At 36.5% G+C, this 18,154-nt stretch overlaps 1 protein-coding gene across 2 annotated transcripts in view; it reads right to left on the bottom strand.

Moving 5' to 3' along the window:
• zbbx (zinc finger B-box domain containing) overlaps nt 1-18,154 on the bottom strand; it is a 50,619-nt gene that overhangs the window by 8,153 nt on the left and 24,312 nt on the right. For both annotated transcript variants that reach the window (XM_023351007.1, XM_023351008.1), the window contains 7 exons: nt 16,622-16,719; nt 13,235-13,356; nt 13,008-13,066; nt 12,346-12,476; nt 9,119-9,294; nt 5,830-5,998; nt 1,535-1,681 (listed from right to left, as the gene is read on the bottom strand). In XM_023351007.1, the coding sequence (XP_023206775.1) occupies nt 1,535-1,681; nt 5,830-5,998; nt 9,119-9,294; nt 12,346-12,476; nt 13,008-13,066; nt 13,235-13,356; nt 16,622-16,719 (902 nt within the window). The remainder of the gene's footprint in view (nt 1-1,534; nt 1,682-5,829; nt 5,999-9,118; nt 9,295-12,345; nt 12,477-13,007; nt 13,067-13,234; nt 13,357-16,621; nt 16,720-18,154) is intronic.

Raw genomic sequence — 18,154 nt, 5'->3', positions numbered from 1 at the left:
ACAGTATGAACAAGTGTGCATTGTTTGTTCAAACACCTTTTGACTTTATTTCAGGTTTTAGTCTTCTTTGGTTGGAGTCTGACAGCAGGGAGAGCAGGCATCTGTCCTTCAAGTTTATCTCTTAATCAGGTTAATGAAAAATACCAATTGATGTCCCATAGAACACATCAGAAACTTGTCAGAAATTTCAGTGTTGCTGTGAGTCTCTTGGAAGTTTCATACCTGATCAATTCAGGAAAAATTCAGTTTTAGTCCCTTTTGCCTTACATTTTCTCAGATTGTTGCTGATTGCATTTAAACAACAATGTTGAATTTTTGCTACCTGATTTCTTCGTAAAACTATCACTTTTTAATTTGTGTTTCCCTCTCTACAAACTATGATGTCAACTTAAGAATGCAAATGAGCAGTGTCAGGGAAACTGATGAGAAAGTTTAAATTTATTTTAAGTTAATCAAATTCTGTATAATTGATGATAATTGCGGTCTCAAGATAACTGAATGTGGAAGCTACATCAGAAGGTACTTAAAAAAAACCAAATCTTTAAATATCTGCACATGTGTGGGCTCAACATATAAGGAGCGACATATGGCAGCGAAAGCTCCCACAGGTGAATCCAACATGGGACGTGACAGCAACAAAAATAGAACATTTTTCAACTTACTTGTGTCGCGTTGTTAGCTGGCATATATGGTCCATGTGCACATCTACATACATGAGCTCAAAATTTTTACATGCACCAATTTCACGGGTCACTTAGCTGGAGGAAGGCAAGCACTTTTCACCTTATCGCACAAGTGCCACAGAAAATGACGGGAGAAGAGAGCAACGTCACCTCCCATGTGTTGAGCCCATTATGCAGCGTAACGATTGCAGTTTTTGTATTCAGCAAAAATTTTGTCAATTTTTCTGTTACATTCAGTATTTCTACGTAGCTCTGATTTGCAACAAATATAATCTCAAAGCACTTTGGAAAAAAAAGAGATTGCAAATTCAGTCACTTTTTAGAGTGACCTACAGTACAGACCAAAAGTTTGGACACACCTTCTCATTGAATTCAATTAGAAAGTGTGTCCAAACTGTTGGTCTGTATTGAGTACAGACCAACAGTTTGGACACATAGTTGTGTCCAAACCTTTGGTCTGTACTGTATATGAACCACTGTAGGTTCATATAGGTGGGTAGAATATATCAGTGTTTAATAAGGACAGATCTGACTCGCACGTGATAAAATACTTTGTTGGACTAATGTCCAGACATGCATATATTTTCAAACAGTACTTGCAGCATAACCATGGCTGGTGCGCCATTTTGTGTCTAACAGCGATAAGGTATAATCTGTTTAAAAAATTTCCATGGTCACTGTCATGAACTTTTGTCTATAAGAGGAATCTGGTGGATTAATTGTGTACAAAATTGAATTCAGTGTAAAGGAATACAGAGCAGTAACAGGTGGCAACCAGCTTCCTTAAACTGTTCAAGGATACACATAAAAATACACAGAAGAGTGTTAGAAGAACGTGTGCAGATGTTTACCAGATGTTCCGAGTTCATTTGCTGACATTTCTTCTCTCTGGGTTGAATGAATTTGAATTCCCGTTGGCTCTTCATATCTGTCCTTCATCACTTCGCAAAGCAGGTATTCCTCAGAGTGACATCCAAGGCTGCTGTGTGAACGATGCACTGAAGTTACAAAAATGAATAGAAAAAGTAAGAAAGAGGCAAAGACAAATCCGACCAAGACATATATTAATCTGACATAAATGACAGATCTGCTAAGAAATACCTCGAAATACTCGATGTTAATTATTCAGACTGAAATATGCAGCTTTGAATGACATAACATTTAGATCTCTTAGTTCTTGTCGTGTAACATACATTCACCTTTTTGATGATTAATATAATCAAACTTACCATTAAGCACTTACAACTGTAACAGGTTTTTTGAAACTTTTAAGTCATTTGGTTATTGCTTATACCTTTATCTTTAACAAGCATAAACATCTTCATCTATACAAATCTACAATCTCAGTTAGTAACTCCTAGTATTTGTGCGTTTTTTCTCCCCCAGATACAGTCTACCGAACTTACTACAATATCTTATATAGTCAGGCTATATAATAATATCTGTATCAAATCTGAGGCATCCACCCGTTTCTGGAATGAAATATACTTATTTTGTTTGCTATAGCTTTGACAAGATTAAATATAATTAATTGACAAATATCTGACAAATTTACGGTATGTACTGTTTTAGAATATTATTACAAGTAGCAATGCCTTTACTTTGCCTTTACATAAATGGCATAAAAAAACATAAATAAAATCCCAGAAATGAGTCTCGCAACGCTTTGGGGATACTAATTATCCCAAAGTTAAAACAAATCATTTTAACCAAAAGGTTATGTTTTCAGATCATAATATTTAAGGTTTCCTTTATCAGTCAACATGATAATTGCAGTATAGTTACTTGCTGGGGTTGACAACAAATCAATAAAACAAGGCTTTAGGGTAAAATGGTTGAACCACTAAAAGAAGCAAAGCTCCCCTATGATTTCTGCAATATTAGGCATTCATTCAGGCTGACAGAGCATCGACCAACTAAAACAACAAACAGGAGTAACAAAGGTCAATTATCAAATCCTGCACAGTATCTTTTCTATGCACCAACAGCTTCCAGTTTTATTATTGTAGATCAGGATATTGTCAATAATTACATAGAAACATTCAGGTGAATTTAGTTATTTGTTTATTATATTTCACCATTCAGCAGTATTAGGACCAAGGCAGTAATGCTCAACAAGACTTTTCAGCCAATCACGATAGCTGCAAAGCAATTACTGCTTTTTCCTTCATTCTCTCTAGTGGTCAGCCAATTAATTAATGTTATTGACTGCACCGAGAAGCTTCTAACTAGTCTAAATCAGCAAAATATAAGAAGACAGTCATTTCTGGTCAGCTAAGGGTTTTTTTTTGTACATCTAGCAGTTTTTCCTGTACCTGTACATATCTTGCTGGCAATTTTGTCATCTCATGTCTTAGTATTTAGCATATTTTAATGTGCAGAAAGTGTATATGGTCTTATAGATATTTTTACTTACATCTAATTATTTTCTAAAGCTTTTTCTGAGACCTTTATTTTTTTCTGTGCTATGTTTCTGTCTCCCTCTAGTTCTTGTTTTACTAGATCTAAATGCAACAAGAAACTGCATACTGACAACGTTGTGTCCAAACCAATGACAGCCCAGAGCCCTAAGGAAGAAGGAATGTAGAAAAGGTAGAGTTGGAGACATGAGATGTGTTAAATCTCAGTAAATAAAAAGAAATAAAGAAAACAGATGGAGGGCTATAAAGACTCGTAAAGTGTTGTCAGGGTGATACTGCTCTCCTGTTACTTTTCTGTTCCATTATCTTTGGAGCTGTAACAATGGTAGCAGAGACAGTATAAGATTTGATCAGTAGTTGGCTGCACTGTGCAGCAAGGGTAGCAATTGCCCTATAGAAAGTCTTCTTAAAAAAAGACAAACAAACAAACATCTCTTTCTGTCTCAGAATTTAAATAATTTAAATATATTTTTAAAATTGACAGATTCATACAAAAGAAGAAACATCTAATATGAACCATTTGGCTGGTTAAATTATTATGTACGATTCAGTCCTCATGTAATATGTTCAGGTATCATGCTATGCACAAATCGAGTAAGAATAATTTTTAAGGAGTGAGCGAGTTTCTGAATATAACTAAGTGGTACATACATGGTAAATGACCTGAAATTGTATAGAACTTTATGAAGTCCAGAGGACCCCAAAGCACTTCACACTACTTTCAGTCATTTACCCATTCATGTACCGATGGTGGCAAGCTACCAGATGGTAGTCATAGCTGTCCTGGGGCACACTGACAGAGGTGAGGCTGCCATGGACCGGCTCCACCAGGCCCTCCACCGAAAGGAAAGGCCCAAAGAAACAACGATAGAGGAAAATGGAGCAGCAACCAACCGACTGGGGGATGAACTCTTACCACCGTTGCCACCATTTTCCAAAAAATATATCACTAATACAAGAAATCTGCTCTTAATGAGGCAAAGGAAGGTTTACCAAACATACAAACAATGATCCAGCTGCAAAATCACCTGCAATGTAGATAAAAACCAAATTTGACTCTAAAAAGAGCCACCAGAAGAGAAAAAATAAACTACGAGGTTAGATTAAATAAAATTACATTGAGGAATAAATAAACATAGGCCCATCCCAATATATGACAAAATCAAATTCCCAAAGTGAGACTTGTATATTGGTCAGTTATATTAGTTTGACCATTGACCATAAGCTAATATAACTGACCAATGGTAAATGACTTGTAGTGTTATCTAGAGGACTCCAAACTCACTATATTCAGCAACTCACACTTACATTCACAGTATGACAGATGTGAGACTGTCATACACCGCCAGAAGGAAAGGCATGTTTAGTGTCTTGCCCGAGGACACAACGACTGAGACAGACGGAGTAGGGGTTTGAGTTGGCAACCCACAGAACGAACTCCTAGTGTAGCAGTACTCTATAGCAGTCCTGGTCTCGAGACCTTATTTTGAATGTGTGATATTATGATATGATATTTGCAGTCACAAGTATCTGTTGCAATCTGAGAATAAGGGGTGAAGGTCACAGTATATCCATTTCCAAAAACAAGACTACAGCACCCCTACAGCTTTAAATGTCTAAACACACTCTTCTCAGGTTGTTCGTCAATTTGTTTGTTTACATAGTGCAATGCCACGAATGCAAAATTCAATAAATATCCGCAGGATATTTATTAAGCATGGTACAAATGTTCACTTGAACTAAAATACATAAAGGTATTGGTCACTGGTCAAGACAACCTTGCAAAACAGATTTTGTCCATGGCTCACAAATGCAACAGAATTTCACCTAAATATAAGAAATAAGAATGCAAAGATAGATGTTAGGTTTTTTGTTTGTTTGTTTGTCTTAACGGTTATTTGACCATTTGACCAAGAGGTAACAGTTGTATATTAGCAATTTTGTTAGCACAAGCTTTTTTGCTATGGATTTAAAAAACTAAAAAGAAAAGAAGAAAACAAGACAATGATTAGATAAACTGTACCTAGAAAAAAATTATTTATAGATTGTTTTTTTATCTAAATTAAGAACAGCATTTTTACTATCTACTTCCCAACTAAAAGAGAAACAAGAGTGAAAAGATGTGTCATATCTAGGAGTTATTTTTATAGAATGCAGATATTCAGTGTCAATGGGGGGACAGAAGTGTTTGTTAAACCACAGGACCTACAGTATGCCTAGGTCTGTGAGTGCCTGTTTCACCAAGAACTAAACACAGGTAAAAAGATGCACACTGACTCAGAAGCATTGGCATACACACGTTCACATACATAATAAAAAGCACATCTGAGAAAACCTCCCTTTGGACCAGCAAGAAGTAAATTGTCTGTTGCTCCCCCACCCATCTCTCTTGTTTCGCCAAGCAGCCAGAACTCCTTTGGGTCTAAAACTCATTTTCATCTCTCTTGTAAGCTCCACAAATTTTACATATTTGTTGAAAACCCCATTATGAGGCCTTTGTGATATGAATAATGCTTGCAAATTGGAAAGTATCTTCAAGCAAAAGTTGGACACAGAGGTAATCTTTACAATCTAATCTCTTGAAGTACAAAAACAGCAGTGACACTTCCTGATGCAGCTCACAGAAAAAAACATGATCCAGATTGATGAAACCCTCTGAAAGTGATGCATTAATATTCAAAAACACCCCTTATGCATATCAAAACACTTTCCCCTTTTTAACCAACCTGTTGGGTCTGAGGCACGCACTGAAAATTGGCATGTGGGAAGTCTGTCACAGTGTGTCTGCTCTGATGAGTCTGGGTGACCGGTATCCGTGTCCAAACCTAAAGGCAAAAACCCATCCAGATCACAGAACTGCTCTGATCCAAACCCAGCAGTCTGGTTTTGCATCACCTAAGGGGATATGAAAACAGATGGGAAGACAGAGGAGAATGAGGGACAGAAATAGTTTCAAACATTTCGTGTTAGAATGAGAAAGAGAGATGGCACACAAAGAAGGAGAGCAAGACAAGACAAAAAAAAGAGTAAATATATATTGGAGCTTATTAAAAGGAGGGATGACACAACAATAATGAAACAAACCATGAAAATATAGCACATAACCCAGCAGAGTATGGGCTAAAGTAAAATCTACCATCATTGTAACTTTTATGAACCCAAGTAACTGAATTTGTATTTTTCAATGTCGAGCATGTAAATACATATTAATAAGACAAAGTCTTTTAATGAAGATTATTCCCAGCTCTCCCCGTTTCCTTTGTTTCCACTTGATGAATTGATTTTTAATTAACCCCTGGAGCTGGCAAGAACATCTCACAATTGTGTGGTGTGTTTGCCGTTCCTCCCATGCAAGTGTCCTCCTGTGAGATAGGAGTAAAGTGAGCAAGCTCTGTTTAGTTAAGATTAGATCTGATACATTAGCATGCTAGCCTTGCATGACACTGCAGATGGGCTGGGAGAATGTAGGGAGAAAGGCAAGTGGGAATAGAAATGCTCAGAGTAAGAAAGGAGCAGGGATGAGGAAAGAAAGGAGGAAGTCAGGCTAAAAGATAAACAATTAAATGGCAAGAGACCAAACAGTGATAGTGAGCAACCGGGAAGGAATGATGTTTCTTAATGCAGAATATTTTCTAATAATGACTAGCTGCCTCATGTACAGTGTAAATGTACGAAAAAAAATACAGAAATAGAAGAAGAAACCTATAAAAAATGAACAAAAGATTTATCAAGAGACATGAAAAGGAGTGAGAGTAAAAGAAATTAACAGGAAAAGAGACCAGAAAAAGTCTTGTGCAAAGAGAGAAAGAGAATTAGAAAAAGAAAATACTATCTAATCACTCCAGCAGCAGTTTGATTTAGGTCCAGAGAGTCCAGATAACCACCATCTTTACAATCATGAACATCATTTTATTCAAGCTTTTTAATAAAGCGTTGGCTGCTCCTCTTTTTTTTCTTTTCATTCCTTTGCCACGGTACGAAGGATTCATGTCATTAAATGTTAGATTACTCATTTGAGACCATTCAGATAGGTCTTTTTTAATCCACTCTGTTCTGTTTTTTTTATCAATGAATTTCACTTTTAATACCACAGAATCGTATATCTCTAAGTTATAGATAAATGATGTAGTCTAATTACATTGATACTGACACTGTCTAATAGAACACGGTAGCAGCTATAAAAACTAACTAGTTAGCTATGGGTCACTGAAGTTCCTTTATTTTAATCAGTGAATATATCAAACATTATAAACGTCTAAAGCTTATATCTTCTCTGACACAAGGTTACAATTTTTTTTTTTACAAGGATACAAATATTTAAGTCGCATTTATACCCATGACATCAACTAATCACAACAAACCAAATCAATATCATTCTTAAAAACAACTCCAACAGCAAGTGACCTTGGCCGTTGCATGTCTTTCTCTTTCTGCTCAGTTTACCATCCAAGAGATTTTCTACAAAAGGCCACAAAAACCTTAGAGTAATCTAAAGACATTCCAGTGTGTCAGTACCAGTTTTTCATACTTGACAAAAACACTGACACAAGCATTTGACAAAAGCACTGCCTCCTTAATTCTGAATTGTGCTGTGCATATTACCAAGGCTTATTCTCATTTCACTGTTGTATGTTGCTTTTATAGTGTCACCTTTAACAACTGCTGCTGATAAACAGAACCACAGTTTTTTTTATAGAGCATTTTGCAAATTATGCTTTATGCATTAAGTGCATAATGGACCTGCTCGTCAATTAGCCCTTGATACCAGAGGATGATAACTGTAGCTTACAACAATAGCAGCAAAGAGGTCACAAAGCTGGGCAAGAAATTCATAATAACAGTGATAACACTTAACACTGTGGGATGTGTTTAGAAATGTGTGTATAGAAAGAAATGGTCTGTACTGACTGCTTAGCTTTGACGGTGAGCTAATTTCACAGATTTTGCAGGACAGCGGCCCTCGAGGACTGGAGTTTGAGACCCCTGCTTTACAGGATGGGAGCTGATGTTGGTCCTAGTCCTGATAAAAAGAGAACATTCCTCCTGCCGGTTCCAGAGGTGGGTAGTAAATATCTACATTTTCTTGAATAATATTTTGGAAAAGATGTACCTTTAGGAGTAGCCTTACTGTCTCATCCTTTTGATCTTTTTTTGAGTGATATTTCTATGAAGTATCACAACTCTTACTATAATGAAATTTCTAGATACTTTACTCACTGTGAGTAACTTCACTAGATGAACAATAAACATGTTTTAACCAAAAATGCCCAAGATACAGCCACATGCCTACACTTTTCATTAAAGTTTCCATCTACTGAGACATTTGATAGAAAAAAAAATACAGTACACCATAGTGACAGTGGAAATACTTTACCCTGTTCTAACATACATATTCATTACATTCTGTTAAATAAGTTTTATATTGAACTTAGATTCCTCTGCCTTAATTTGTTATTATGTAATTATGTTATTTATTTGTGTAATTATTTTTGTATTTGTCTTTGAAATACTAAACGTACACACAGCTTTCTACTTTCCATTTATCTGAAAACTTTTGTAAATATTAAATCAGATGTTCTGATCAGTTACTCGGTACTTGAGTTGTCATTTTACCAAATAGTTTTTTGTTTATTTTTTTTACTCTTAGTTGAGTAAATTCTTACTTTTACTTAGTAAACATATGCTGAAGTACCACTACTCTTATTAGAGTACAATTTTGGGGTACTTTACCCACCTCTGTTCAATTTTAGGCATTGAAGGTTGAGTTTCTAAACTTGTATAAAACTACCCCTAACTTTTTACAAAACTATGTCATTTAAATCCACTCATGCATGCATGTATCCATCTATCCATCCATCTCCAAGTGGGTTGCAGGGAGGGAAGGGGAACTGGTTTGAGTGACAGTCCATCATAGGGCTTTCATTAAACAAAGATAGCAACATAGAAAACATTTGTACAAAACAAAGAGATATTCTTTTCAGCATAACTTTATAATAAGTAAATACTATATATTACCATGTGTGTTTCTGGCCGCTGTCTTGTGCCTTCAGTTTGCAAATCTTTCTCTGTTTTTTTCTTTGCAGGTCTTAAGTCCTCTCGATAAGACATTTCCAGATTATTGGCCATTTCTCTTGATTTCTCCCTTGGTAATTGTCCATGTATTCTTGCTTTCTCTGCACAGGAGTCTTCTTCTGTTGGAGTCGGGTAAAGACTGTAACTGGTCATTATATCCCCACTGTCTTTACAAAACATATAAACACCCAACATTAAAATAAAAGTTGCCAATGTGTTGTAGCTAAAAAGAATAACACTTGTTTTCCAAGAGTATTAATAAACATAATACAATTGTCTTTATGTGGTTTAGAACATGGTAAAATGTCAAGGTGAACAGTAAAAACAGACTATCCTTGTTTGTAATGTTTTCAACTGATGGAGAAAACATTTTTACATTCAATATTCCAGTAAAATGGTAATGTGTGATATAAGTGTCCTTGACACTTTAAAGCTCTAATAAGCTGATAAAGCTGGCATTCAGTGTCTCCTTGGTCAAAGAGCTGAAGTAAGTAGTGGAAATAAAAGATGAAAAAGATGAAGGAGAACACAGAGATGATGGATGAACACAGAAATATTTGTAGACGTGAAGCAAGGGAAGGAAAGTTAAAGTAAAAAAAGGTTTGAGAAAGTTGTGAAAGAATAGACCCTTTTAGCTGTCACTGTAGCAGACTTCTCTTTTCTAATGTAAGTGGTGGATAGCCAAATCAGGTCTCGTTCATCTGAATGCATTAAAGGTGCTAAATATTAACTGCTTTCCCCTTGTCTACAGTTTTACCATCACTTATCAGTTCTTGTACATTTTAAAACATGGGCCTAATCAAGTGAGACTTCACAATGTACATCCAGACAACATGCTAACTTTTTTACTGAATGTAACTGCTAAAAGAAACTCTCTGTGTTTGCATGTGAGAGTTTTGTGCCATGATGTGATTTTACACATAACTAGCAACACCTCCTGTAAACATGTCTGCCTTTCAATTTTAAAGATTTTACATATAAATTGGTCAGAGGATTAAGGTTTGATTTGGGGCATTCTATTGTGATAGAAACAAAGGTTAGAGTGAGAGGCCACAAATTTCACTGTGCTATGTAATGCTGCCATGGTGATTCAGCAATAAATGTGTTTTATCCATTAGTACATTAATTTACCTTTCTGTTTGTTACATGTTTAAGTGTGAGGTGCAATTAGAAATAAACTAATCAGTTTTAACAAAAAGAAAAAAATAGAACATGCTTAAAAGTTGGATCTAAATTTGTTTTGATAGCCAAAGAGAATAAAATAAACTATTACTGTGATATTTATAAGCCATTGACTGTTAACTGTGTTTAAGCTGTGCATGAAATTGTTATTTTCTTGAGGTTTCTTTACTGCAAAGAATTTTAATGTGTCATCCATAAATGGAGAATAGTTTTCTGGAGGCCTGTTTTTAATTTCAAGACTACACCCTATAATTATTCAATGTGAAAATAAAGTGTATTAATGCAATGGAATGACAGAAATGTTATGGCAGATAGGCATCTAAATCATATATCATTCTGACTGCATCAAACGTTATCTGCAAAATTAAGCTATTCCCCAAAAAGTCGATCTACATTAGACTTTCTGCTGAATAGCGCAGAAGTATTCATATCCCCAGGATTGTCAGTGTCATTTGAGACAAGATATGATGAGATACAATATGTCTTTTTACATGATGGTGTTAATTTGTGGTCACCACATACTAATGACATTAGAACTGGAGCATTTTCATAATGGAGGACAATTGTTTGGCACAGGCTTGGCTATTGAAATAATCGTTTCCAAGGCCTTAGACGTTAGCTGTGGTGTTACAGTACCAGGTGATAAAGAGTGTGTGAGTTGATTGTCTAATAGAAGACAATCTGGGTCACTGCTGGGAAGCTGGAATTGCTGTGGGGAGATTAGATTGCCTCTTGGTGTTTCATAAGGGTTCAGAGATGAGATTGCTTCTGCAAATAATTGGCAAGATCGGGCTTTTTCTGTACCATTTTGTTGTGGGGTTGAGTGGTAAACCTTTGGCAATAAGACGCTCTGAGTAGAGGCTGATGGAGAGACACTGATCATAAACCTCAGGGGAAAATAATGTTGATGAAGAAGGGGAAAGATGCTCCTCTGGGATAACTGACGTCGCACCATCCAAAATTGAAACATCAGTTAAAAATAAAACAGGAGGCTGGGAGGGTTTGTGAGTTTTAAATTTTGATTCTGGTAGGAAGGGGAAGCATTGTGGTGATCCAAGTTAGATTTACTTACTGTAGGAGAGTTAATGGTTCTTGATTAACATGAAGTTGGTGTTTTAGCAGATGTTAGATGTTCTGACAGAAGAATGAGTGGATGCCCTACAATCTGAAGGTTATGCTAGTCAAATAATCCACAGACAGGAATAAGATAAATTCATGTTTAGCTGTACAAGAACAATTTTAGAAGGGTCCTACTATGCACCCTTGAACAGGTTAGAAAAGATCTATGGGTTATAAAAACTTCTTCATTAAATATTTTGCACAAAATTATTGTCAGATGATATGACTTCACCTGGTCAGTTCAGCCAATTTTTAGCTCCTTTCAGAATTAGCTGTTTTAGAGCCTTTTGTCACTTTAAATTGACATAAGCTGCTGGGCACACCCCTCAACACAACATTTACACTTGCACTAATACACTTGACAATGGAAAACAGATGCTCAACTGTACAACAGTACATTTTTGACCCTGAAGCAGAGGAATTGGAGCATCCTGCACAACCACCAAGGATGCAGGGGCGGTTTATGAATGGTAAGTCAACAAACAAAACACTTATCTTTTCTAGCAGCTATTGGACAGCAGTAAAACCAGCTGACCAAAAGTGCTCGAGCAAAGTGAAGGAGTGGGCTTGGCTAGGGATGCTAGGAAACAGGGTAGTGCCCGCTGATTGTTACTTAATAATTATGAGTTTTTGACCCAAAAGATATTAACTTATTGCCAGGAAAGGATGGGTGTTTTTTATGCACTTGGACTGTTTTAGAAGAAAGTAGAGACTCATATGGAGGTACAAACATGTGCAAAAAGTGAATTTTACATAATATGTCCCCTTCAAAGACTAATTTAGAAGCATTGCTGCCATCAAGAAAAAAAAAAATTAGAATTGACTTAATCTCAAGCCTTATTCCGGTTTTATAGTCAAACACAGCTTACCTTTCACTGAGTCATTTTTTAAAATCTGATCACGAAGGCAATGTGGCTCCTTGGCTTTTTGTTGAACTGATGCGTTAGATGGTGTGGACGGTTGAGTTGAATGGGTAGAGGAGAAAACAGCTTGTGAACTCCTGTGAACAAACAAGGCTGTTTGGGATAGTTGAACAGCTGAAACTCTGAGTGAAAAATAAAGCACCTTCTCAAATCATCTGCCTGTTGATGGCCAAATGGGACAATAAATACATTCTAATTCATTATAACCCCTTTTTCTTCAATGTAATCAATTGGAATAAGACTTGAAAGTAAAGCAATTAATCTCAACTCACTTAACTACTGAGTCCAGCTTTAACAACAATGCAGCTTATTCATCTAGATGTACACATCAGAACTGAGGGTGAACAGACAATAATCATCCTTTTTCTCTGTTGTCTTAAAGAAACTACGCATGCTTTCAATCAAGAGAACATCTGCTCTACATCTATTTACCAGCAACTAAGAATTTGTCATGAGTGGCTCTTTAAACTTTTACATGTCTGCTCCCTTTTTGTTATTGACAGATATTGCTCTGCTGGTAAAAACATGTGCATATTTTATTAGAAATAATCTAAACCTGGCTATTATATTATAAGCCATGCTAAGAAATGCTTTAAACAAAGCCTTACACTGTGTTGCTATCTAACTTTTGCCCAGTCAAAGGCACCATCTTCATATCTGTGGATTCCTGTGGTGAAAAAAGAAACACATGAGGATGAGTGAGACATAAATGTTAATAGGCAACATGTTCATATTGTAACCCTCTCAGTACACTTGTAAGTTTTTGTGTCTTGATGTGATATGTTAACTATAAAAAAAAGGTCTTGGATAAAAGTGGTCCTTTTTTTTTTTTTACCTCATCCAAGATTTCTATTTCAAGATAGAATTCAGGTGTGGAAACTTGTGACTCAGTGCTGTCCTTGCTGACAGGGACTTTGAGCAGTGAAGAACAGTACTCCCGAAAATCTTCCTCTTCAGCTAAAAATATAAAAACACAAAGTAGACTTGAGAAAATAAGCTATGAGCCATATTTATGTAGCATTCTTTGTGATTTAGCAGAATAAAATTTAAAATTTGGGGAATTAAGTTGAAATGATTTCAAGTATAAAGTTTAAATGTTTACAAAAATGTTCAGAAATCCAAAATGATCAAATGGGCAGTATGGAAGAATTCAGTTTCTGTGTTCGTATGAGTGCTCTTCTAGCAGAGAAGATTGTTGTGAAAGAGTCTGACTGATTACTGATTCCCGAAATTAGCTGTTGGAGTCTTAAGAAGCTGCTGAGCAGTCACTCATCGCTGGTTGGACCCACTTGCTGGTAGTATCTTGCATCAATTTCATGCCATGTTGTTAAGTTCTGCAAAGCAAATGCTACGAATGTCTTTCACGGTTCGACCTGGACTCATCCATGTTTTATCCTTTCTCAGGTCAAGCGGAATCACACCTTGCCTTGCCATAGAATTTGATTCATGTTGTCCCATGACTGTTCCACGCCTAACCTGACCCTGGACTCCATAATCTGTTCACTCTACCTCCAGTATGGCTGTGGAGCCTCCACAACACTTACCTGGATCCATGCCTCTCCTTCAGAATTCCACCAGAATTGGTGTTTCAGTTTCCATTTCTCTGGTTCTCAGCTAATTTCTTCCCATTCCTCACAGAGCCTGAGCCAGGCCAGCCTCCAGACTTCCAGAACACACTATTTCCGTATTTCCTATCATCCATATTCACTGTAAATAATTCTTCATTGTAATCCAGTATGCCCCAATGTGCAAATCTGCTCATCAACATCACTCCTGCATTAACAAAATCTAACATTTTGTCATGGTAAATACTAAACCTGAAGGCTCTTTGCAGTAAATAATCATGATAGACAAAAAGCATTTAGTTGAGAAAGTGGAGATACAGCAATTATGTATTTTTTGTTGCTGCCCTCAAAAAAATGTCATGCTAAAACATATTTTCAAAGATTTAAAAGTCTTGATGACTAAAGATGGAACCTGCAATATGAGTATGAGCATGTAGAGTTGTTTGAAAAGTATGAAGTGCTTTGTTTTCAAACAGTTTACATGATGAGGTAGGCATTCCCATTATAAACTTTGGTTAAGAATTCTTCTTGCAAACTAAATCTAAATTCAGCACATACTGTATAATGCCTCCATAAAGTGTTCATACCCAATTAAAATGTATTTTCTAATAATACATCAGGCACAATTCAAGTTAAAAATATATTCTTAAAATTAGAAATGCTGAAAATAAATCATGTATTTCAACAAATTGCTCCAACAGACACTTTTTACACACTGTTCTGTTAAGTTTCATTTTATCATGGCATTAACTAAGACATTGGTCTTATGGTCTGCATTCCTAATGTGGAAACCTAACATGGTCCAAAGTAGGTTGCCACTGTTCCATACCATACATCTTTTATTTTTGTAAAAAAATATAATCAAAATGGTATAGAAACTATCTTCTGTTATAACCACAAAAAGGGTCACATTTTAGCATTAAATTAGGGATTTTAAACTGTTTAGAGGTGAACCATCCACATTCAAGTGTTTACTGTGCTCAAAATTTCTTCAGCAGCTTATTTAAAAAAAAATACACTCCACAACTTTGATTTCATGACTGAGAATTAAATAATAGATTATTCTTTCTTGTAACTTTATGCAGATAAGACAAAAACAGAAGTGTCTTTTGGAAATGTAGAGATGTACAGAGGTTGATAACCTATTCCTACCACCTGCTTCAAACCTTTATTCTAATCCATGCTCGTTACAACAGGTTGCAGAGCCTCTCCCCCTCATCAATCTTTAAATATAAAAGGGGCAGAAATGAGTATGTCAATGAATAATAGAAGCTGTTTACTTCCTACATGTAGGAAGAAACCCTTCATCTAAAATTTTAATTTTCTTATGCTGACAGACCAACGTGGTGGAGTGACAGCAGTTTGTGAGTGCACCAAAGTTTGTGCGTCGCCTGGCTCAGTTGTTAGAGCGGGCACTCTCCCTGTCCATAGTTTCTTTGCCACATGTCTTCCTCCACCTCTCCCCACCTCCGTTCTGTCAAGTTATTGTCAAAGGTCACTAATAACAAAAAAAAGTTTGTGCTAACATGTTTGTGTTTAGCCTCACTAGGGGAATTTACCTTCACAGACCACTTTGCTAGAGCCGCCTGTTTGTGCTTGTTAACACAAATATTGAATTAGCCGAACAAATAGAAAAGGACATAAGCATTTAGGAGTGGTGAAGATAACTTGTTGAAGTTCATCATCACCAGAATTTTGAATATGGCATAGTTGTTGGTGTCAGACGGCCTTATCTGAGTATTTCAGAAACTGCCAATCTCCTGGAATTTTGAAGCTAACCAAATAGGTGTTGTGTTGTGTTTGATTGAGGGCTTTCGTTACATGGAGAACAGGGACAAAACCAACTTTCTCAAAAGCACCATTTGGATGTGTGAAATATACTTACACTAGCTGAAACTCACAGACCTAAAATTGGTCAGGAGTTCATTTTTATATTCAACCCTCAACTAAATTAGTCCAATTAAGGTTATCCTTACGTCAGCACAATCTAAAATGACTCCCAATTTGTTTAGACTATTTAATAGAAAACAGTGTGATCTAGAAAGTGTTTCTGACCTATAACATTTAAAAAATTAACAAGAGATGGCCCTTTATTGCAACAAGAAGCAGTTGAATGCCCTAGAATCGAAAGGTATTGAGGGGTGGTTGTAATGCTGGTCTACCATTTCCTTTTAACCCTTGGTTGTAGTTAAAAAATGAAAACACTTCATTGACTGATAAGCTACAGACAGTGAGTTGCAGATGACTGGCTGAACCCTACCTCCCCTTGAATGCCCCATCCCTTACTCTGTCAAGCTTGAGCCATCTATAACAGCACTCTACCTGTACAATCACAGCCAGTGATTACCTGTCACAATGTTATGGATGAATGGCCAAGGACCGATATGTCTGACCCGCTGAGAGAAAGAGATTTTCCAATTGTGTGTTTGTATATCTGAATGTGATATGTGTGGATGTGTGCTTGGGTAAGTCATCTGTCGATCTACTTTTCTGAAGAGACGTTAGGTTAATTTGAGAGCCTGTTCTGAAAATGTGTGTATCAGAAAGGTTAGATGTACAGCAAAAGTATCAAGATCTCACGGTATCAGTCTAATTTTCTGTGTCAAAAGATGTATATCACACAGAGAAGGATAGATGTGTGGATGTGCTTGTGTTACCAGTTAGGATGGTGGCCATCTCTTCCTCTGTGTCTGTGGTAGGTGGTGGTTTTAAACCCATGCCAAATGCCAGTGACGGTGGACTTTCAACTGGTGTTCTGAAAACAGAAAGTCAACTTTGAATTAAAACATAACAATAAATGTAAGCAGATAATATGTACTTTTGTTATTTCCCTCAAACTATCTGCCTTTGGATGAATGGCTGGATGGAAAGATGGACAAACAGACAGTTTTCATATCCTGGTATAGAGTTCTGGGTGCTGACATGCAGCAGAAAGTATTCAGAAATGTAAAAAGATTTCTACATTTCTGGGGGGGGGTTCTTTCAAGATAGAATCCTGAATGTACATTAATGAGACTTAATATTTTTACTATTATTTTTTTAATTTTAGCAAACAACTGCTACGAAACAAAGAATGATGTGTTTCCATACCCACTGTATCATACCATCTGTGGTACTGGATCTCAATATTATGACGTCACAAAAAAAAGAATTCACAGAAAAAAATTATATTTCAGTCCAGTTGGAGACAATAATACAAGCCTTAACAACTGAAAACAATCACAACACAGTATTTGACAACTGTCTCTCATAATTTATTGAAAGCCATATTCCAGTGCACCAAGTAAAAAGGCTTCATTTGCTCAAGATTCCCTGTCCAACGTCACCAACATTTCTTGGTCCTGGTAAGCTCACATAAATTTGGTGAGGGTTAAAGAAAGAAGTTCACCTCTGGAAAAGTCTTTAGGAACATAAACACAAATCAATATAGACTACCAACAAACTGTTATGGGCTCTTTGCCCCTAAGACGCTGACCTCACATCTGTCACATTCTTGCTTCTGCTTTGAAGTACCATGACAGCTAGAAAGGACAAATTAGAACCAAATAAAGCGATACTATGAACATAGTTATTTTCTAAATATAATGGGCTTTTACGTTTTCATGGATTTCCAAGCAATCTTGAATTAAGAAGACGGTGGCTTGTAAATATTTGTCGCTACAAGTTAAAGCTAATGCCGACCAGCAAAGTTCGCAGCCTTCACTTCACTCCGGATCAGCTTCTTCAGCCTAAAACTACCGAGGGAGATGGATGGTAAATAAAGGAGCCATCCCTGTGTTATTTTCATGGAATCACTTCTGTATTCAGCCGGAAAGACCAAGTGTATGGGAACAAGTGATCAGACTAGAGCCAGATCGCTGAGCAACTGATCCGCCTGTACACACTGCTGTAAACACAGTCCTATTTAAGCTCTTCACAAGAAACATGCAAAAATAATAAAACAAAATAACACGGAGACCTTAAAGAACATGGCCACATTTTTCTAAAAGCAACAACTTTGAACCTGAACAGTCAAAGTCGAACTCTGACACCATTGCTGCCCTACTTTTAAGCTATGGGGCTTGTTGTGCTTCCTCATGCATCGAAAGCAAAAAGCCCAAACCGTAATCTCCCCCGTTACTTGGTGTCTGTTTGACACTAACGACAACATAAACACAAAATATACTTGAAAATAAGGTAAAACCATTGTC

This window comes from Xiphophorus maculatus, chromosome 18 (assembly GCF_002775205.1).
Source record: "Xiphophorus maculatus strain JP 163 A chromosome 18, X_maculatus-5.0-male, whole genome shotgun sequence".
NCBI lineage: Eukaryota > Metazoa > Chordata > Actinopteri > Cyprinodontiformes > Poeciliidae > Xiphophorus > Xiphophorus maculatus.
The sequence above is the reverse complement of the archived record's forward strand: the minus strand, read 5'-3'. Positions and strand labels throughout refer to the sequence as shown.